General features: G+C 48.9%; 1 protein-coding gene across 6 annotated transcripts in view; it reads right to left on the bottom strand.

Moving 5' to 3' along the window:
- PLEKHA7 (pleckstrin homology domain containing A7) overlaps nucleotides 1–25,237 on the bottom strand; it is a 374,164-nt gene that overhangs the window by 50,759 nt on the left and 298,168 nt on the right. For all 6 annotated transcript variants that reach the window (XM_073659044.1, XM_073659045.1, XM_073659046.1 and 3 more), the window contains 3 exons: nucleotides 20,441–20,602; nucleotides 14,656–14,789; nucleotides 14,421–14,563 (listed from right to left, as the gene is read on the bottom strand). In XM_073659044.1, coding sequence (XP_073515145.1) covers nucleotides 14,421–14,563; nucleotides 14,656–14,789; nucleotides 20,441–20,602 — 439 coding nt within the window. The remainder of the gene's footprint in view (nucleotides 1–14,420; nucleotides 14,564–14,655; nucleotides 14,790–20,440; nucleotides 20,603–25,237) is intronic.

The raw sequence follows: 25,237 nt of genomic DNA, 5'->3' as shown, positions 1-25,237 counted from the left end.
GAGTATAATACAGGAGGTAACTCAGGATCAGTAATGTAATGTATGCACACAGTGACTGCACCAGCAGAATAGTGAGTGCAGCTCTGGAGTATAATACACGATGTAACTCAGGATCAGTAATGTAATGTATGTACACAGTGACTGCACCAGCAGAATAGTGAGTGCAGCTCTGGAGTATAATACAGGATGTAACTCAGGATCAGTAATGTAATGTATGTACACAGTGACTGCACCAGCAGAATAGTGAGTGCAGCTCTGGAGTATAATACAGGAGGTAACTCAGGATCAGTAATGTAATGTTTGTACACAGTGACAGCACCAGCAGAATAGTGAGTGCAGCTCTGGAGTATAATACAGCAGGTAACTCAGGATCAGTAATGTAATGTACGTACACAGCGACTGCACCAGCAGAATAGTGAGTGCAGCTCTGGAGTATAATACAGGATGTAACTCGGGATCAGTAATGTAATGTATGTACACAGTGACTGCACCAGCAGAATAGTGAGTGCAGCTCTGGAGTATAATACAGGAGGTAACTCAGGATCAGTAATGTAATGTATGCACACAGTGACTGCACCAGCAGAATAGTGAGTGCAGCTCTGGAGTATAATACAGGATGTAACTCTGGATCAGTAATGTAATGTATGTATACAGTGACTGCACCAGCAGAATAGTGAGTGCAGCTCTCGGGTATAATACAGGATGTAACTCAGGATCAGTAATGTAATGTATGTACACAGTGACTGCACCAGCAGAATAGTGAGTGCAGCTCTGGAGTATAATACAGGATGTAACTCAGGATCAGTAATGTAATGTATGTACACAGTGACTGCACCAGCAGAATAGTGAGTGCAGCTCTGGAGTATAATACAGGATGTAACTCAGGATCAGTAATGTAATGTATGTACACAGTGACTGCACCAGCAGAATAGTGAGTGCAGCTCTGGAGTATAATACAGGATGTAACTCAGGATCAGTAATGTAATGTATGTACACAGTGACTGCACCAGCAGAATAGTGAGTGCAGCTCTGGGGTATAATACAGGATGTAACTCAGGATCAGTAACGTAATGTATGTACACAGTGACTGCACCAGCAGAATAGTGAGTGCAGCTCTGGAATACAATACAGGATGTAACTCAGGATCAGTAATGTAATGTATGTACACAGTGACTGCACCAGCAGAATAGTGAGTGCAGCTCTGGAGTATAATACAGGATGTAACTCAGGATCAGTAATGTAATGTATATACACAGTGACTGCACCAGCAGAATAGTGAGTGCAGCTCTGGAGTATAATACAGGATGTAACTCAGGATCAGTAATGTAACGTATATACACAGTGACTGCACCAGCAGAATAGTGAGTGCAGCTCTGGAGTATAATACAGGATGTAACTCAGGATCAGTAATGTAATGTATGTACACAGTGACTGCACCAGCAGAATAGTGAGTGCAGCTCTGGAGTATAATACAGGATGTAACTCAGGATCAGTAATGTAATGTATATACACAGTGACTGCACCAGCAGAATAGTGAGTGCAGCTCTGGAGTATAATACAGGATGTAACTCAGGATCAGTAATGTAACGTATATACACAGTGACTGCACCAGCAGAATAGTGAGTGCAGCTCTGGAGTATAATACAGGAGGTAACTCAGGATCAGTAATGTAATGTATGTACACAGTGACTGCACCAGCAGAATAATGAGTGCAGCTCTGGAGTATAATACAGGAGGTAACTCCGGATCAGTAATGTAATGTTTGTACACAGTGACAGCACCAGCAGAATAGTGAGTGCAGCTCTGGAGTATAATACAGCAGGTAACTCAGGATCAGTAATGTAATGTACGTACACAGCGACTGCACCAGCAGAATAGTGAGTGCAGCTCTGGAGTATAATACAGCAGGTAACTCAGGATCAGTAATGTAATGTATGTACACAGTGACTGCACCAGCAGAATAGTGAGTGCAGCTCTGGAGTATAATACAGGATGTAACTCAGGATCAGTAATGTAATGTATGTACACAGTGACTGCACCAGCAGAATAGTGAGTGCAGCTCTGGAGTATAATACAGGATGTAACTCAGGATCAGTAATGTAATGTATGTACACAGTGACTGCACCAGCAGAATAGTGAGTGCAGCTCTGGGGTATAATACAGGATGTAACTCAGGATCAGTAATGTAATGTATGTACACAGTGACTGCACCAGCAGAATAGTGAGTGTAGCTCTGGAGTATAATACAGGATGTAACTCAGGATCAGTAACGTAATGTATGTACACAGTGACTGCACCAGCAGAATAGTGAGTGCAGCTCTGGAATACAATACAGGATGTAACTCAGGATCAGTAATGTAATGTATGTACACAGTGACTGCACCAGCAGAATAGTGAGTGCAGCTCTGGAGTATAATACAGGAGGTAACTCTGGATCAGTAATGTAATGTATATACACAGTGACTGCACCAGCAGAATAGTGAGTGCAGCTCTGGAGTATAATACAGGATGTAACTCAGGATCAGTAATGTAATGTATATACACAGTGACTGCACCAGCAGAATAGTGAGTGCAGCTCTGGAGTATAATACAGGATGTAACTCAGGATCAGTAATGTAATGTATGTACACAGTGACTGCACCAGCAGAATAGTGAGTGCAGCTCTGGAGTATAATACAGGAGGTAACTCAGGATCAGTAATGTAATGTATGTACACAGTGACTGCACCAGCAGAATAATGAGTGCAGCTCTGGAGTATAATACAGGATGTAACTCAGGATCAGTAATGTAATGTATGTACACAGTGACTGCACCAGCAGAATAGTGAGTGCAGCTCTGGAGTATAATACAGGATGTAACTCCGGATCAGTAATGTAATGTATGTACAGTGACTGCACCAGCAGAATAGTGAGTGCAGCTCTGGAGTAGAATACAGGAGGTAACTCAGGATCAGTAATGTAATGTATGTACAGTGACTGCACCAGCAGAATAGTGAGTGCAGCTTTGGAGTATAATACAGGAGGTAACTCAGGATCAGTAATGTAATGTATGTACACAGTGACTGCACCAGCAGAATAGTGAGTGCAGCTCTGGAGTATAATACAGGATGTAACTCAGGATCAGTAATGTAATGTATGTACACAGTGACAGCACCAGCAGAATAGTGAGTGCAGCTCTGGAGTATAATACAGGAGGTAACTCAGGATCAGTAATGTAATGTATGTACACAGTGACTGCACCAGCAGAATAGTGAGTGCAGCTCTGGAGTATAATACAGGATGTAACTCAGGATCAGTAATGTAATGTATGTACACAGTGACTGCACCAGCAGAATAGTGAGTGCAGCTCTGGAGTATAATACAGGAGGTAACTCAGGATCAGTAATGTAATGTATGTACACAGTGACTGCACCAGCAGAATAGTGAGTGCAGCTCTGGGGTATAATACAGGAGGTAACTCAGGATCAGTAATGTAATGTATGTACACAGTGACTGCACCAGCAGAATAGTGAGTGCAGCTCTGGAGTATAATACAGGATGTAACTCAGGATCAGTAATGTAATGTATGTACACAGTGACTGCACCAGCAGAATAGTGAGTGCAGCTCTGGGGTATAATACAGGAGGTAACTCAGGATCAGTAATGTAATGTATGTACAGTGACTGCACCAGCAGAATAGTGAGTGCAGCTCTGGAGTATAATACAGGATGTAACTCCGGATCAGTAATGTAATGTATGTACAGTGACTGCACCAGCAGAATAGTGAGTGCAGCTCTGGAGTAGAATACAGGAGGTAACTCAGGATCAGTAATGTAATGTATGTACACAGTGACTGCACCAGCAGAATAGTGAGTGCAGCTCTGGAGTATAATACAGGATGTAACTCAGGATCAGTAATGTAATGTATGTACACAGTGACTGCACCAGCAGAATAGTGAGTGCAGCTCTGGAGTATAATACAGGAGGTAACTCAGGATCAGTAATGTAATGTATGTACACAGTGACTGCACCAGCAGAATAGTGAGTGCAGCTCTGGAGTATAATACAGGATGTAACTCAGGATCAGTAATCTAATGTATGTACAGTGACTGCACCAGCAGAATAGTGAGTGCAGCTTTGGAGTATAATACAGGAGGTAACTCAGGATCAGTAATGTAATGTATGTACACAGTGACTGCACCAGCAGAATAGTGAGTGCAGCTCTGGAGTATAATACAGGATGTAACTCAGGATCAGTAATGTAATGTATGTACACAGTGACTGCACCAGCAGAATAGTGAGTGCAGCTCTGGAGTATAATACAGGAGGTAACTCAGGATCAGTAATGTAATGTATGTACACAGTGACTGCACCAGCAGAATAGTGAGTGCAGCTCTGGGGTATAATACAGGAGGTAACTCAGGATCAGTAATGTAATGTATGTACACAGTGACTGCACCAGCAGAATAGTGAGTGCAGCTCTGGAGTATAATACAGGATGTAACTCAGGATCAGTAATGTAATGTATGTACACAGTGAGTGCACCAGCAGAATAGTGAGTGCAGCTCTGGGGTATAATACAGGAGGTAACTCAGGATCAGTAATGTAATGTATGTACACAGTGACTGCACCAGCAGAATAGTGAGTGCAGCTCTGGGGTATAATACAGGAGGTAACTCAGGATCAGTAATGTAATGTATGTACACAGTGACTGCACCAGCAGAATAGTGAGTGCAGTTCTGGGGTATAATACAGGAGGTAACTCAGGATCAGTAATGTAATGTATGTACACAATGACTGCACCAGCAGAATAGTGAGTGCAGCTCTGGAGTATAATACAGGATGTAACTCAGGATCAGTAATGTAATGTATGTACACAGTGACTGCACCAGCAGAATAGTGAGTGCAGCTCTGGAGTATAATACAGGAGGTAACTCAGGATCAGTAATGTAATGTATGTATACAGTGACTGCACCAGCAGAATAGTGAGTGCAGCTCTGGAGTATAATACAGGATGTAACTCAGGATCAGTAATGTAATGTATGTACACAGTGACTACACCAGCAGAATAGTGAGTGCAGCTCTGGGGTATAATACAGGATGTAACTCAGGATCAGTAATGTAATGTATGTACACAGTGACTGCACCAGCAGAATAGTGAGTGTAGCTCTGGAGTATAATACAGGATGTAACTCAGGATCAGTAACGTAATGTATGTACACAGTGACAGCACCAGCAGAATAGTGAGTGCAGCTCTGGAGTATAATACAGGAGGTAACTCAGGATCAGTAATGTAATGTATGTACACAGTGACTGCACCAGCAGAATAGTGAGTGCAGCTCTGGAGTATAATACAGGAGGTAACTCAGGATCAGTAATGTAATGTATGTACACAGTGACTGCACCAGCAGAATAATGAGTGCAGCTCTGGAGTATAATACAGGATGTAACTCAGGATCAGTAATGTAATGTATGTACACAGTGACTGCACCAGCAGAATAGTGAGTGCAGCTCTGGGGTATAATACAGGAGGTAACTCAGGATCAGTAATGTAATGTATGTACACAGTGACTGCACCAGCAGAATAGTGAGTGCAGCTCTGGAGTATAATACAGGATGTAACTCCGGATCAGTAATGTAATGTATGTACACAGTGACTGCACCAGCAGAATAGTGAGTGCAGCTCTGGGGTATAATACAGGAGGTAACTCAGGATCAGTAATATAATGTATGTACACAGTGACTACACCAGCAGAATAGTGAGCGCAGCTCTGGAGTATAATACAGGAGGTAACTCAGGATCAATAATGTAATGTATGTACACAGTGACTGCACCAGCAGAATAGTGAGTGCAGCTCTGGAGTATAATACAGGATGTAACTCAGGATCAGTAATGTAATGTATGTACAGTGACTGCACCAGCAGAATAGTGAGTGCAGCTCTGGGGTATAATACAGGAGGTAACTCAGGATCAGTAATGTAATGTATGTACACAGTGACTGCACCAGCAGAATAGTGAGCGCAGCTCTGGAGTATAATACAGGAGGTAACTCAGGATCAATAATGTAATGTATGTACACAGTGACTGCACCAGCAGAATAGTGAGTGCAGCTCTGGAGTATAATACAGGAGGTAACTCAGGATCAGTAATGTAATGTATGTACACAGTGACTGCACCAGCAGAATAGTGAGTGCAGCTCTGGAGTATAATACAGGATGTAACTCAGGATCAGTAATGTAATGTATGTACACAGTGACTGCACCAGCAGAATAGTGAGTGCAGCTTTGGAGTATAATACAGGAGGTAACTCAGGATCAGTAATGTAATGTATGTACACAGTGACTGCACCAGCAGAATAGTGAGTGCAGCTCTGGAGTATAATACAGGATGTAACTCAGGATCAGTAATGTAATGTATGTACACAGTGACTGCACCAGCAGAATAGTGAGTGCAGCTCTGGAGTATAATACAGGAGGTAACTCAGGATCAGTAATGTAATGTATGTACACAGTGACTGCACCAGCAGAATAGTGAGTGCAGCTCTGGGGTATAATACAGGAGGTAACTCAGGATCAGTAATGTAATGTATGTACACAGTGACTGCACCAGCAGAATAGTGAGTGCAGCTCTGGAGTATAATACAGGATGTAACTCAGGATCAGTAATGTAATGTATGTACACAGTGACTGCACCAGCAGAATAGTGAGTGCAGCTCTGGGGTATAATACAGGATGTAACTCAGGATCAGTAATGTAATGTATGTACACAGTGACTGCACCAGCAGAATAGTGAGTGCAGCTCTGGGGTATAATACAGGAGGTAACTCAGGATCAGTAATGTAATGTATGTACACAGTGACTGCACCAGCAGAATAGTGAGTGCAGCTCTGGAGTATAATACAGGATGTAACTCAGGATCAGTAATGTAATGTATGTACACAATGACTGCACCAGCAGAATAGTGAGTGCAGCTCTGGAGTATAATACAGGATGTAACTCAGGATCAGTAATGTAATGTATGTACACAGTGACTGCACCAGCAGAATAGTGAGTGCAGCTCTGGAGTATAATACAGGATGTAACTCAGGATCAGTAATGTAATGTATGTACACAGTGACTGCACCAGCAGAATAGTGAGTGCAGCTCTGGAGTATAATACAGGAGGTAACTCAGGATCAGTAATGTAATGTATGCACACAGTGACTGCACCAGCAGAATAGTGAGTGCAGCTCTGGAGTATAATACACGATGTAACTCAGGATCAGTAATGTAATGTATGTACACAGTGACTGCACCAGCAGAATAGTGAGTGCAGCTCTGGAGTATAATACAGGATGTAACTCAGGATCAGTAATGTAATGTATGTACACAGTGACTGCACCAGCAGAATAGTGAGTGCAGCTCTGGAGTATAATACAGGAGGTAACTCAGGATCAGTAATGTAATGTTTGTACACAGTGACAGCACCAGCAGAATAGTGAGTGCAGCTCTGGAGTATAATACAGCAGGTAACTCAGGATCAGTAATGTAATGTACGTACACAGCGACTGCACCAGCAGAATAGTGAGTGCAGCTCTGGAGTATAATACAGGATGTAACTCGGGATCAGTAATGTAATGTATGTACACAGTGACTGCACCAGCAGAATAGTGAGTGCAGCTCTGGAGTATAATACAGGAGGTAACTCAGGATCAGTAATGTAATGTATGCACACAGTGACTGCACCAGCAGAATAGTGAGTGCAGCTCTGGAGTATAATACAGGATGTAACTCTGGATCAGTAATGTAATGTATGTATACAGTGACTGCACCAGCAGAATAGTGAGTGCAGCTCTCGGGTATAATACAGGATGTAACTCCGGATCAGTAATGTAATGTATGTACACAGTGACTGCACCAGCAGAATAGTGAGTGCAGCTCTGGAGTATAATACAGGATGTAACTCAGGATCAGTAATGTAATGTATGTACACAGTGACTGCACCAGCAGAATAGTGAGTGCAGCTCTGGAGTATAATACAGGATGTAACTCAGGATCAGTAATGTAATGTATGTACACAGTGACTGCACCAGCAGAATAGTGAGTGCAGCTCTGGAGTATAATACAGGATGTAACTCAGGATCAGTAATGTAATGTATGTACACAGTGACTGCACCAGCAGAATAGTGAGTGCAGCTCTGGGGTATAATACAGGATGTAACTCAGGATCAGTAATGTAATGTATGTACACAGTGACTGCACCAGCAGAATAGTGAGTGCAGCTCTGGAGTATAATACAGGATGTAACTCAGGATCAGTAATGTAATGTATGTACACAGTGACTGCACCAGCAGAATAGTGAGTGCAGCTCTGGAGTATAATACAGGATGTAACTCAGGATCAGTAATGTAATGTATGTACACAGTGACTGCACCAGCAGAATAGTGAGTGCAGCTCTGGAGTATAATACAGGATGTAACTCAGGATCAGTAATGTAATGTATGTACACAGTGACTGCACCAGCAGAATAGTGAGTGTAGCTCTGGAGTATAATACAGGATGTAACTCAGGATCAGTAACGTAATGTATGTACACAGTGACTGCACCAGCAGAATAGTGAGTGCAGCTCTGGAGTATAATACAGGATGTAACTCAGGATCAGTAATGTAATGTATGTACACAGTGACTGCACCAGCAGAATAGTGAGTGCAGCTCTGGAGTATAATACAGGATGTAACTCAGGATCAGTAATGTAATGTATATACACAGTGACTGCACCAGCAGAATAGTGAGTGCAGCTCTGGAGTATAATACAGGATGTAACTCAGGATCAGTAATGTAACGTATATACACAGTGACTGCACCAGCAGAATAGTGAGTGCAGCTCTGGAGTATAATACAGGAGGTAACTCAGGATCAGTAATGTAATGTATGTACACAGTGACTGCACCAGCAGAATAATGAGTGCAGCTCTGGAGTATAATACAGGAGGTAACTCCGGATCAGTAATGTAATGTTTGTACACAGTGACAGCACCAGCAGAATAGTGAGTGCAGCTCTGGAGTATAATACAGCAGGTAACTCAGGATCAGTAATGTAATGTACGTACACAGCGACTGCACCAGCAGAATAGTGAGTGCAGCTCTGGAGTATAATACAGCAGGTAACTCAGGATCAGTAATGTAATGTATGTACACAGTGACTGCACCAGCAGAATAGTGAGTGCAGCTCTGGAGTATAATACAGGATGTAACTCAGGATCAGTAATGTAATGTATGTACACAGTGACTGCACCAGCAGAATAGTGAGTGCAGCTCTGGAGTATAATACAGGATGTAACTCAGGATCAGTAATGTAATGTATGTACACAGTGACTGCACCAGCAGAATAGTGAGTGCAGCTCTGGGGTATAATACAGGATGTAACTCAGGATCAGTAATGTAATGTATGTACACAGTGACTGCACCAGCAGAATAGTGAGTGCAGCTCTGGAGTATAATACAGGATGTAACTCAGGATCAGTAACGTAATGTATGTACACAGTGACTGCACCAGCAGAATAGTGAGTGCAGCTCTGGAATACAATACAGGATGTAACTCAGGATCAGTAATGTAATGTATGTACACAGTGACTGCACCAGCAGAATAGTGAGTGCAGCTCTGGAGTATAATACAGGAGGTAACTCTGGATCAGTAATGTAATGTATATACACAGTGACTGCACCAGCAGAATAGTGAGTGCAGCTCTGGAGTATAATACAGGATGTAACTCAGGATCAGTAATGTAATGTATATACACAGTGACTGCACCAGCAGAATAGTGAGTGCAGCTCTGGAGTATAATACAGGATGTAACTCAGGATCAGTAATGTAATGTATGTACACAGTGACTGCACCAGCAGAATAGTGAGTGCAGCTCTGGAGTATAATACAGGAGGTAACTCAGGATCAGTAATGTAATGTATGTACACAGTGACTGCACCAGCAGAATAATGAGTGCAGCTCTGGAGTATAATACAGGATGTAACTCAGGATCAGTAATGTAATGTATGTACACAGTGACTGCACCAGCAGAATAGTGAGTGCAGCTCTGGAGTATAATACAGGATGTAACTCCGGATCAGTAATGTAATGTATGTACAGTGACTGCACCAGCAGAATAGTGAGTGCAGCTCTGGAGTAGAATACAGGAGGTAACTCAGGATCAGTAATGTAATGTATGTACACAGTGACTGCACCAGCAGAATAGTGAGTGCAGCTCTGGAGTATAATACAGGATGTAACTCAGGATCAGTAATGTAATGTATGTACAGTGACTGCACCAGCAGAATAGTGAGTGCAGCTTTGGAGTATAATACAGGATGTAACTCAGGATCAGTAATGTAATGTCTGTACACAGTGACTGCACCAGCAGAATAGTGAGTGCAGCTCTGGAGTATAATACAGGAGGTAACTCAGGATCAGTAATGTAATGTATGTACACAGTGACTGCACCAGCAGAATAGTGAGTGCAGCTCTAGAGTATAATACAGGATGTAACTCAGGATCAGTAATGTAATGTATGTACACAGTGACAGCACCAGCAGAATAGTGAGTGCAGCTCTGGAGTATAATACAGGAGGTAACTCAGGATCAGTAATGTAATGTATGTACACAGTGACTGCACCAGCAGAATAGTGAGTGCAGCTCTGGAGTATAATACAGGATGTAACTCAGGATCAGTAATGTAATGTATGTACACAGTGACTGCACCAGCAGAATAGTGAGTGCAGCTCTGGAGTATAATACAGGAGGTAACTCAGGATCAGTAATGTAATGTATGTACACAGTGACTGCACCAGCAGAATAGTGAGTGCAGCTCTGGGGTATAATACAGGAGGTAACTCAGGATCAGTAATGTAATGTATGTACACAGTGACTGCACCAGCAGAATAGTGAGTGCAGCTCTGGAGTATAATACAGGATGTAACTCAGGATCAGTAATGTAATGTATGTACACAGTGACTGCACCAGCAGAATAGTGAGTGCAGCTCTGGGGTATAATACAGGAGGTAACTCAGGATCAGTAATGTAATGTATGTACAGTGACTGCACCAGCAGAATAGTGAGTGCAGCTCTGGAGTATAATACAGGATGTAACTCAGGATTAGTAATGTAATGTATGTACACAGTGACTGCACCAGCAGAATAGTGAGTGCAGCTCTGGAGTATAATACAGGAGGTAACTCAGGATCAGTAATGTATATACACAGTGACTGCACCAGCAGAATAGTGAGTGCAGCTTTGGAGTATAATACAGGATGTAACTCAGGATCAGTAATGTAATGTATGTACAGTGACTGCACCAGCAGAATAGTGAGTGCAGCTCTGGAGTATAATACAGGATGTAACTCAGGATCAGTAATGTAATGTATGTACAGTGACTGCACCAGCAGAATAGTGAGTGCAGCTTTGGAGTATAATACAGGAGGTAACTCAGGATCAGTAATGTAATGTATGTACACAGTGACTGCACCAGCAGAATAGTGAGTGCAGCTCTGGAGTATAATACAGGAGGTAACTCAGGATCAGTAATGTAATGTATGTACACAGTGACTGCACCAGCAGAATAGTGAGTGCAGCTCTGGAGGATAATACAGGATGTAACTCAGGATCAGTAATGTAATGTATGTACAGTGACTGCACCAGCAGAATAGTGAGTGCAGCTCTGGAGTATAATACAGGAGGTAACTCAGGATCAGTAATGTAATGTATGTACACAGTGACTGCACCAGCAGAATAGTGAGTGCAGCTCTGGAGTATAATACAGGATGTAACTGCGGATCAGTAATGTAATGTATGTACAGTGACTGCACCAGCAGAATAGTGAGTGCAGCTCTGGAGTAGAATACAGGAGGTAACTCAGGATCAGTAATGTAATGTATGTACACAGTGACTGCACCAGCAGAATAGTGAGTGCAGCTCTGGAGTAGAATACAGGAGGTAACTCAGGATCAGTAATGTATGTACACAGTGACTGCACCAGCAGAATAGTGAGTGCAGCTCTGGGGTATAATACAGGATGTAACTCAGGATCAGTAATGTAATGTATGTACACAGTGACTGCACCAGCAGAATAGTGAGTGCAGCTCTGGAGTATAATACAGGATGTAACTCAGGATCAGTAATGTAATGTATGTACACAGTGATTGCACCAGCAGAATAGTGAGTGCAGCTCTGGAGTATAATACAGGATGTAACTCAGGATCAGTAATGTAATGTATGTACACAGTGACTGCACCAGCAGAATAGTGAGTGCAGCTCTGGAGTATAATACAGGAGGTAACTCAGGATCAGTAATGTAATGTATGTACACAGTGACTGCACCAGCAGAATAGTGAGTGCAGCTCTGGAGTATAATACAAGAGGTAACTCAGGATCAGTAATGTAATGTATATGCACAGTGACTGCACCAGCAGAATAGTGAGTGCAGCTCTGGAGTATAATACAGGATGTAACTCAGGATCAGTAATGTAATGTATGTGCACAGTGACTGCACCAGCAGAATAGTGAGTGCAGCTCTGGAGTATAATACAGGAGGTAACTCAGGATCAGTAATGTAATGTATGTACACAGTGACTGCACCAGCAGAATAGTGAGTGCAGCTCTGGAGTATAATACAGGATGTAACACAGGATCAGTAATGTAATGTATGTACACAGTGACTGCATCAGCAGAATAGTGAGTGCAGCTCTAGAGTATAATACAGGATGTAACTCAGGATCAGTAATGTAATGTATGTACACAGTGACTGCACCAGCAGAATAGTGAGTGCAGCTCTGGAGTATAATACAAGAGGTAACTCAGGATCAGTAATGTAATGTATATGCACAGTGACTGCACCAGCAGAATAGTGAGTGCAGCTCTGGAGTATAATACAGGATGTAACTCAGGATCAGTAATGTAATGTATGTGCACAGTGACTGCACCAGCAGAATAGTGAGTGCAGCTCTGGAGTATAATACAGGATGTAACTCAGGATCAATAATGTAATGTATGTACACAGTGACTGCACCAGCAGAATAGTGAGTGCAGCTCTGGAGTATAATACAAGAGGTAACTCAGGATCAGTAATGTAATGTATATGCACAGTGACTGCACCAGCAGAATAGTGAGTGCAGCTCTGGAGTATAATACAGGATGTAACTCAGGATCAGTAATGTAATGTATGTACAGTGACTGCACCAGCAGAATAGTGAGTGCAGCTCTGGAGTATAATACAGGAGGTAACTCTGGATCAGTAATATAATGTATGTACACAGTGACTGCACCAGCAGAATAGTGAGTGCAGCTCTGGAGTATAATACAGGATGTAACACAGGATCAGTAATGTAATGTATGTACACAGTGACTGCATCAGCAGAATAGTGAGTGCAGCTCTAGAGTATAATACAGGATGTAACTCAGGATCAGTAATGTAATGTATGTACACAGTGACTGCACCAGCAGAATAGTGAGTGCAGCTCTGGAGTATAATACAGGATGTAACTCAGGATCAGTAATGTATGTACACAGTGACTGCACCAGCAGAATAGTGAGTGCAGCTCTGGAGTATAATACAGGATGTAACTCAGGATCAGTAATGTATGTACACAGTGACTGCACCAGCAGAATAGTGAGTGCAGCTCTGGAGTATAATACAGGAGGTAACTCAGGATCAGTAATGTAATGTATGTACACAGTGACTGCACCAGCAGAATAGTGGGTGCAGCTCTGGAGTATAATACAGGATGTAACACAGGATCAGTAATGTAATGTATGTACACAGTGACTGCATCAGCAGAATAGTGAGTGCAGCTCTAGAGTATAATACAGGATGTAACTCAGGATCAGTAATGTAATGTATGTACACAGTGACTGCACCAGCAGAATAGTGAGTGCAGCTCTGGAGTATAATACAGGATGTAACTCAGGATCAGTAATGTAATGTATGTACACAGTGACTGCACCAGCAGAATAATGAGTGCAGCTCTGGAGTATAATACAGGATGTAACTCAGGATCAGTAATGTAATGTATGTACACAGTGACTGCACCAGCAGAATAGTGAGTGCAGCTCTGGAGTATAATACAGGATGTAACTCGGGATCAGTAATGTAATGTATGTACACAGTGACTGCACCAGCAGAATAGTGAGTGCAGCTCTGGAGTATAATACAGGAGGTAACTCAGGATCAGTAATGTAATGTATGTACACAGTGACTGCACCAGCAGAATAGTGAGTGCAGCTCTGGAGTATAATACAGGATGTAACTCAGGATCAGTAATGTAATGTATGTACACAATGACTGCACCAGCAGAATAGTGAGTGCAGCTCTGGAGTATAATACAGGATGTAACTCAGGATCAGTAATGTAATGTATGTACACAATGACTGCACCAGCAGAATAGTGAGTGCAGCTCTGGAGTACGTCTCTGCTGTTACCTGCCACCTGTTTGCTGCGCTGTGAGGCCTCAGACGCGAGGGCGTATGATATGGTGATCATCCTCTGCTGCTCTTGCAGCTGCAGGTCGAGGTCTGATGGAGCCGCTTCTTCGGGCAGTGCCGCCGGCTGTAGGTTGTGGACACTGTGGGGAGGATCACAGATATCAGCTGGACGGTGCTTGGACCAGTCTCCAGATGTAAGTTGAGAAATGTTAGGAGGTGTTGTGACAATGACCTGGAGCGGGTCAGGATGTTCTTGATCTTCTCCACCCTCCGGTATCTCGCCTCCTGCTCCTCTTTGCTCAGAGGCTCCTGCGGGTCTAAGTCTACGTATCGCTCTGGGATTTCCACCTTCTCCGGCGTAGACAACTGTGAAGTAGAAAAGTGACCAATGCGGAGAACTGCGGCGACGCGTCGTCTGGTGACATTCTGAAACCTGAGCTTTTAGAGAGAATAGTTCCTAGATCAGCACTTCCGGCACTCAGAAATCACCCACACGCCACTCAGACGTCACCCACACGCCACTCAGAAGTCACCCACACCCCACTCAGACGTCACCCACACGCCACTCAGACGTCACCCACACGCCACTCAGACGTCACCCACACGCCACTCAGACGTCACCCACACGCCACTCAGACGTCACCCACACCCCACTCAGACGTCACCTACACCCCACTCAGACGTCACCCACACCCCACTCAGACGTCACCCACACGCCACTCAGACGTCACCCACACGCCACTCAGACGTCACCCACACCCCACTCAGACGTCACCTACACCCCACTCAGACGTCACCCACACGCCACTCAGACGTCACCCACACGCCACTCAGACGTCACCCACACGCCACTCAGAAGTCACCCACACGCTACTCAGACGTCACCCACACCCCACTCAGACGTCACCCACACGCCACTCAGACGTCACCCACACCCCACTCAGACGTCACCCACACCCCACTCAGACGTCACCCACACGCCACTCAGACGTCACCCACACCCCACTCAGACGTCACCCACACCCCACTCAGACGTCACCCACACCCCACTCAGACGTCACCCACACGCCACTCAGACGTCACCCACACCCCACTCAGACGTCACCCACACGCCACTCAGAAATCACCCACACGTCACTCAGACGTCACCCACACCCCACTCAGACGTCACCCACACGCCACTCAGACGTCACCCACACGCCACTGAGACGTCACCCACACCCCACTCAGACGTCACCCACACCCCACTCAGAAGTCACCCACACCCCACTCAGACGTCACCCACACCCCACTCAGACGTCACCCACACGCCACTCAGACGTCACCCACACCCCACTCAGACGTCACCCACACCCCACTCAGACGTCACCCACACGCCACTCAGACGTCACCCACACCCCACTCAGACGTCACCCACACGCCACTCAGACGTCACCCACACCCCACTCAGACGTCACCCACACGCCACTCAGACGTCACCCACACCCCACTCAGACGTCACCCACACCCCACTCAGACGTCACCCACACGCCACTCAGACGTCACCCACACGCCACTCAGACGTCACCCACACCCCACTCAGACGTCACGCACACCCCACTCAGACGTCACCCACACGCCACTCAGACGTCACCCACACCCCACTCAGACGTCACCCACACGCCACTCAGACGTCACCCACACCCCACTCAGACGTCACCCACACCCCACTCAGACGTCACCCACACGCCACTCAGACGTCACCCACACCCCACTCAGACGTCACCCACACCCCACTCAGACGTCACCCACACGCCACTCAGGCGTCACCCACACGCCACTCAGACGTCACCCACACCCCACTCAGACGTCACCCACACCCCACTCAGACGTCACCCACACGCCACTCAGACGTCACCCACACGCCACTCAGACGTCACCCACACGCCACTCAGACGTCACCCACACCCCACTCAGACGTCACCCACACCCCACTCAGACGTCACCCACACGCCACTCAGACGTCACCCACACCCCACTCAGACGTCACCCACACCCCACTCAGACGTCACCCACACGCCACTCAGAAATCACCCACACGCCACTCAGACGTCACCCACACGCCACTCAGACGTCACCCACACCCCACTCAGACGTCACCCACACCCCATTCAGACGTCACCCACACGCCACTCAGACGTCACCCACACCCCACTCAGACGTCACCCACACCCCACTCAGACGTCACCCACACGCCACTCAGACGTCACCCACACGCCACTCAGACGTCACCCACACCCCACTCAGACGTCACCCACACGCCACTCAGACGTCACCCACACCCCACTCAGACGTCACCCACACCCCACTCAGACGTCACCCACACGCCACTCAGACGTCACCCACACCCCACTCAGACGTCACCCACACGCCACTCAGATGTCACCCACACCCCACTCAGACGTCACCCACACGCCACTCAGACGACACCCACACGCCACTCAGACGTCACTCACACCCCACTCAGACGTCACCCACACGCCACTCAGACGTCACCCACACCCCACTCAGACGTCACCCACACGCCACTCAGACGTCACCCACATGTCACCTACACGCTATTCAGACGACACCCACACGCCACTCAGACGTCACCCACACCCCACTCAGACGTCACCCACACGCCACTCAGAAGTCACCCACACCCCACTCAGACGTCACCCACACGCCACTCAGACGTCACCCACACCTCACTCAGACGTCACCCACACGCCACTCAGAAGTCACCCACACGCCACTCAGACGTCACCCACACGCCACTCAGACGTCACCCACACGCCACTCAGACGTCACCCACACCCCACTCAGACGTCACCCACACGCCACTCAGACGTCACCCACACCTCACTCAGACGTCACCCACACGCCACTCAGAAGTCACCCACACGCCACTCAGACGTCACCCACACGCCACTCAGACGTCACCCACACCCCACTCAGACGTCACCCACACGCCACTCAGACGTCACCCACACGCCACTCAGAAGTCACCCACACGCCACTCAGACGTCACCCACACGCCACTCAGACGTCACCCACACCCCACTCAGACGTCACCCACATGCCACTCAGACGTCACCCACACCCCACTCAGACGTCACCCTCACGCCACTCAGACGACACCCACATGTCACCTACACTCTATTCAGACGACACCCACGTCACTCAGACGACACCCACATGTCACCTACACGCCCTTCAGACATCACCCACGTCACCCACACGCCACTCAGGCGTCACCCACACGCCACTCAGACGTCACCCACATGCCACTCAGACGTCACCCACACCCCACTCAGACGTCACCCTCACGCCACTCAGACGACACCCACATGTCACCTACACTCTATTCAGACGACACCCACGTCACTCAGACGACACCCACATGTCACCTACACGCCCTTCAGACATCACCCACGTCACCCACACGCCACTCAGGCGTCACCCACACGCCACTCAGACGTCACCCACACCCCACTCAGACGTCACCCACATGCCACTCAGACGTCACCCACACCCCACTCAGACGTCACCCACACGCCACTCAGACGTCACCCACACCCCACTCAGACGTCACCCACACGCCACTCAGACGACACCCACACGCCACTCAGACGTCACTCACACCCCACTCAGACGTCACCCACACGCCACTCAGACGTCACCCACACCCCACTCAGACGTCACCCACACGCCACTCAGACGTCACCCACATGTCACCTACACGCTATTCAGACGACACCCACACGCCACTCAGACGTCACCCACACCCCACTCAGACGTCACCCACACGCCACTCAGAAGTCACCCACACCCCACTCAGACGTCACCCACACGCCACTCAGACGTCACCCACACCTCACTCAGACGTCACCCACACGCCACTCAGAAGTCACCCACACGCCACTCAGACGTCACCCACACGCCACTCAGACGTCACCCACACGCCACTCAGACGTCACCCACACGCCACTCAGACGTCACCCACACCCCACTCAGACGTCACCCACACGCCACTCAGACGTCACCCACACCTCACTCAGACGTCACCCACACGCCACTCAGAAGTCACCCACACGCCACTCAGACGTCACCCACACGCCACTCAGACGTCACCCACACCCCACTCAGACGTCACCCACACGCCACTCAGACGTCACCCACACGCCACTCAGAAGTCACCCACACGCCACTCAGACGTCACCCACACCCCACTCAGACGTCACCCACACCCCACTCAGACGTCACCCACACGCCACTCAGACGTCACCCACACGCCACTCAGACGTCACCCACACGCCACTCAGAAGTCACCCACACCCCACTCAGACGTCACCCACACGCCACTCAGACGTCACCCACACCCCACTCAGACGTCACCCACATGCCACTCAGACGTCACCCACACCCCACTCAGACGTCACCCTCACGCCACTCAGACGACACCCACATGTCACCTACACTCTATTCAGACGACACCCACGTCACTCAGACGACACCCACATGTCACCTACACGCCCTTCAGACATCACCCACGTCACCCACACGCCACTCAGGCGTCACCCACACGCCACTCAGACGTCACCCACACCCCACTCAGACGTCACCCACACCCCACTCAGACGTCACCCACACGCCACTCAGACGTCACCCACACGCCACTCAGACGTCACCCACACCCCACTCAGACGTCACACCCCACTCAGACGTCACCCACACGCCACTCAGACGTCACCCACACGCCACTCAGACGTCACCCACACGCCACTCAGAAGTCACCCACACGCCACTCAGACGTCACCCACACCCCACTCAGACGTCACCCAAACGCCACTCAGACGTCACCCACACGCCACTCAGACGTCACCCACACGCCACTCAGACGTCACCCACACGCCACTCAGAAGTCACCCACACGCCACTCAGACGTCACCCACACCCCACTCAGACGTCACCCACACGCCACTCAGACGTCACCCACACCCCACTCAGACGTCACCCACACCCCACTCAGACGTCACCCACATGTCACCTACACTCTATTCAGACGACACCCACGTCACTCAGACGACACCCACATGTCACCTACACGCCCTTCAGACATCACCCACGTCACCCACACGCCACTCAGGCGTCACCCACACGCCACTCAGACGTCACCCACACCCCACTCAGACGTCACCCACACCCCACTCAGAAGTCACCCACACGCCACTCAGACGTCACCCACACGCCACTCAGACGTCACCCACACGCCACTCAGACGTCACCCACACGCCACTCAGAAGTCACCCACACGCCACTCAGACGTCACCCACACCCCACTCAGACGTCACCCACACGCCACTCACACCCCACTCAGACGTCACCCACACGCCACTCAGACGTCACCCACACGCCACTCAGACGTCACCCACACGCCACTCAGAAGTCACCCACACGCCACTCAGACGTCACCCACACCCCACTCAGACGTCACCCACACCCCACTCAGACGTCACCCACACCCCACTCAGACGTCACCCACACGCCACTCAGACGTCACCCACACGCCACTCAGACGTCACCCACACCCCACTCAGACGTCACCCACACGCCACTCAGACGTCACCCACACGCCACTCAGACGTCACCCACACCCCACTCAGACGTCACCCACACGCCACTCAGACGTCACCCTCACGCCACTCAGACATCACTGTTCTGATTTTTCTTACCAGAAGACAGAACTGATTTAACACCAAGAAATGACAATTACAATGTTGTGGTTGCATGTTATCCTGGGAAACAACCACTAGATGGCGGTATTGTCCTACGGATGGGACAGCCATCAGTCCTGTGAAGAACGCTGCTCACCATCGGGCGGTGCGAACGCTGCGCACCATCGGGCGGTGCAGAACGCTGCGCACCATCGGGCGGTGCAGAACGCTGCGCACCATCGGGCGGTGCAGTAGGTAGTTGTTAGGCGGGTCTCTTACCTCTTTGCTGATGTCCAGGTCGTAGTCCTCGGGCTCCAGGTCCAGCTCGCTGACGTGAATCACCCTAGCGTGCACCCATTCCTGATCTTCCTTCTCTCGGTCCTCCACGTCCCGCGCCGCCTTCTCTAGTAGCTGGAAATCAAAGTCCTGCTCTCGTTTCCACTGACAACGGACATAAAAGGGGTTAATCATCTGCCGTCTGCAGTCACCAGCACCGCACAGGCCCAGAATTCACATATCCGCAGGACGCCCCCTACAGAGCAGAACCAGTAAGTGCAGCGTGGTCAGCGCCTGAGGAGCCGTCATTAGGGCTGTCGCTCATCTCTGCTGCATCTACTCCTGGGGGCACCGCCATGTGGGGGGCACCGCCATGTGGGGGGCAGAGATGGACGCTGACAACCCCTATGGGAACCAACCCTGGAAAAAGACAGAACAACCAGGGAGGGAAGAGGGCGACAAGGACCGGATCTGAGGGTCTATAGATCCACATACAGGACTCCGGCACTGTGCAGCCTCCCTCCAACCCTCGCCCTCCAACCCTCGCCCTCCAACCCTCGCCCTCCAACCCTCGCCCTCCAACCCTCGCCCTCCAACCCTCGCCCTCCGCCATCTTGGCCTCAAATTATTTGGAGAATTATTATTATTTTTTTTAAGATCAGGAAATGAAAGTCAGTAAATTGTTTTCCAAATTCCATCACGCAAAGACTCAAAGGGTTAGAAGGGAACAATACTGAGGGGTCTTACCAAACCCAAGCGTAGTGCATGGCGGATACACGTGTGTGTATGTATATATGTGTGTGTGGGGCGTATAACACACAGCGGCTGAAATAAGTATTGGACACGTCACCAATGTTCTCAGTAAATCTACTGGTAAAGGTGCTATTGACATGAGATTCTCCCCAGATCTCGGTAACAACCCGTCCGATCCACACAGGAAAGAAATCCCCATAGATCCATAAATGATGAGTAATAATGAGAGATGACACCGGGAGAGGTACTGATCACATGACGAAAGAGGAGCAAAAAGCCCTGGACAGTGCTGACACCGGCTGAGAGCTATCAGCAATTAGAGAGTAATCCTGACACTTAGTGACCAATAATATCAGCTGGTTGAAGGCCAATAAAAAGGAGTCTCATTACCAAGGGGCCACACAAGAGACATCTCAGGATGGGGAAAACCAGTGAGCTGTCTCAAGACCTGCACAACCTTATTGTTGTAAAACATCCCGATGGCATTGGTTACAGAAGAATTTCTAAACTACTGAAGGTTCTAGTAAGCACTGATGGGGCCATAATCCGGAAGAGGAAAGAACATAATTTCACCATAAACCGGCCAAGACCAGGTGCTCCCCGCAAGATTTCAGACAGATAAGTGAAAAGAATTATCAAAAGAGTTGTCCAATAGCAAAAGACCAACTGTGGAGAGCGACAGAAAGACCTGGAATCAGCAGGGAAAACTATACTCAACCTCCATGACCTGTATGCACGCTCACCACGCAACCTCCATGGCCTGTATGCACGCTCACCACACAACCTCCATGGCCTGTATGCACGCTCACCACGCAACCTCCATGGCCTGTATGCACGCTCACCACGCAACCTCCATGGCCTGTATGCACGCTCACCCCGCAACCTCCATGACCTGTATGCACACTCACCACGCAACCTCCATGACCTGTATGCACACTCACCACGCAACCTCCATGGCCTGTATGCACGCTCACCACACAACCTCCATGACCTGTATGCATGCTCACCACACAACCTCCATGACCTGTATGCACGCTCACCACACAACCTCCATGACCTGTATGCATGCTCACCACACAACCTCCATGACCTGTATGCACGCTCACCACACAACCTCCATGGCCTGTATGCACGCTCACCACACACCCTCCATGGCCTGTATGCACGCTCACCACACAACCTCCATGACCTGTATGCACACTCACCACACAACCTCCATGACCTGTATGCACGCTCACCACACAACCTCCATGACCTGTATGCATGCTCACCACACAACCTCCATGGCCTGTATGCACGCTCACCACACAACCTCCATGGCCTGTATGCACGCTCACCACACACCCTCCATGGCCTGTATGCACGCTCACCACACAACTTCCATGGCCTGTATGTACGCTCACCACACAACCTCCATGGCCTGTATGCACGCTCACCACACAACCTCCATGACCTGTATGCACACTCACCACACAACCTCCATGACCTGTATGCACGCTCACCACACAACCTCCATGACCTGTATGCACGCTCACCACACACCCTCCATGGCCTGTATGCACGCTCACCACACAACCTCCATGGCCTGTATGCACGCTCACCACACACCCTCCATGGCCTGTATGCACGCTCACCACGCAACCTCCATGGCCTGTATGCACGCTCACCACACAACCTCCATGGCCTGTATGCACGCTCACCACGCAACCTCCATGGCCTGTATGCACGCTCACCACACAACCTCCCTGACCTGTATGCACGCTCACCACACAACCTCCATGGCCTGTATGCACGCTCACCACACAATACTCCATGACCTGTATGCACGCTCACCACACAACCTCCCTGACCTGTATGCACGCTCACCACACAACCTCCATGGCCTGTATGCACGCTCACCACACAACCTCCATGACCTGTATGCACGCTCACCCCGCAACCTCCATGGCCTGTATGCACGCTCACCACACAACCTCCATGACCTGCATACACGCTCACCCCGCAACCTCCATGGCCTGTATGCACGCTCACCACGCAACCTCCATGGCCTGTATGCACGCTCACCACACAACCTCCCTGACCTGTATGCACGCTCACCACACAACCTCCATGACCTGTATGCATGCTCACCACACAACCTCCATGGCCTGTATGCACACTCACCACACAACCTCCATGGCCTGTATGCACGCTCACCACACAACCTCCATGGCCTGTATGCACGCTCACCACACAACCTCCATGGCCTGTATGCACGCTCACCACACAACCTCCATGGCCTGTATGCACGCTCACCACACAACCTCCATGGCCTGTATGCACGCTCACCACACAATACTCCATGACCTGTATGCACGCTCACCACACAACCTCCATGTCCTGTATGCACGCTCACCACACAACCTCCATGGCCTGTATGCACGCTCACCACACAACCTCCATGGCCTGTATGCACGCTCACCACACAACCTCCATGGCCTGTATGCACGCTCACCACACAACCTCCATGACCTGTATGCACACTCACCACACAACCTCCATGACCTGTATGCACGCTCACCACACAACCTCCATGACCTGTATGCACGCTCACCACACAACCTCCATGGCCTGTATGCACGCTCACCACACACCCTCCATGGCCTGTATGCACGCTCACCACACAACCTCCATGGCCTGTATGCACGCTCACCACACAATACTCCATGACCTGTATGCACGCTCACCACACAACCTCCCTGACCTGTATGCACGCTCACCACACAACCTCCATGGCCTGTATGCACGCTCACCACACAACCTCCATGACCTGTATGCACGCTCACCCCGCAACCTCCATGGCCTGTATGCACGCTCACCACACAACCTCCATGACCTGCATACACGCTCACCCCGCAACCTCCATGGCCTGTATGCACGCTCACCACGCAACCTCCATGGCCTGTATGCACGCTCACCACACAACCTCCCTGACCTGTATGCACGCTCACCACACAACCTCCATGGCCTGTATGCACGCTCACCACACAACCTCCATGACCTGTATGCATGCTCACCACACAACCTCCATGGCCTGTATGCACACTCACCACACAACCTCCATGGCCTGTATGCACGCTCACCACACAACCTCCATGGCCTGTATGCACGCTCACCACACAACCTCCATGGCCTGTATGCACGCTCACCACACAACCTCCATGGCCTGTATGCACGCTCACCACACAACCTCCATGGCCTGTATGCACGCTCACCACACAACCTCCATGACCTGTATGCATGCTCACCACACAACCTCCATGGCCTGTATGCACGCTCACCACACAATACTCCATTGCTGAACAAAAAGTATGTTCAAGCACGTTTACAGTTTGCTCCACAACATTCAGACAAGCCTGTGAAATATTGGGAGAATATAGTCTGCTCAGGTGAGACCAACATTGAACTATTTGGATGCCGTAATACACACCATGTTTGGAGACCAAAAGGCAACTGCACATCACCCCAAAAACACCATACCAACAGTGAAGTGTGGAGGTGGGAACATCATGGTGCGGGGCTGGTTTTCAGCATGTGGCACTGGCAGACGTCATGTGATTGAAGGAAGGATGAATGGACAAATGTACCGAGACATTCTGGATAAAAATCTACTGGCATCTAACAGGATGAGGAAGATGAAGCGAGGGAGGACATTTCAGCAGGACAGTGATCCCAAACACACGGCCGAGGAAAGCATCAACTGGTGTCAGAAAATAAATCTGCTAGAACGGCCGAGCCGATCACCGGACCTGAATCCAAGAGAAAATATATGGAAGGAACAAAAGGTCAGAGATCATAGAAGGAGCCACAGAAGCTTCAGGATGTGACGAGTGTTTATGTGGAAGAAAGGGCCAAAATCACAGCTGAGCAATGCCTGCGACTAGTTTCTCCATACAGGAGGAATCGTGGAACTTCATCACCAGCAAAGGCTTTTATACAAAGTATCAATTACATGTCAGTAACGTGATCAGTACCTCTCCCGGTGTCATCTCTCATTATTACTCATCA

This window comes from Phyllobates terribilis, unplaced genomic scaffold (assembly GCF_046119375.1).
Source record: "Phyllobates terribilis strain yellow unplaced genomic scaffold, ASM4611937v1 Scaffold_13__5_contigs__length_258822181, whole genome shotgun sequence".
NCBI lineage: Eukaryota > Metazoa > Chordata > Amphibia > Anura > Dendrobatidae > Phyllobates > Phyllobates terribilis.
Note: the sequence above shows the minus strand (reverse complement) of the source record. Positions and strands in the feature narration are given on the sequence as shown.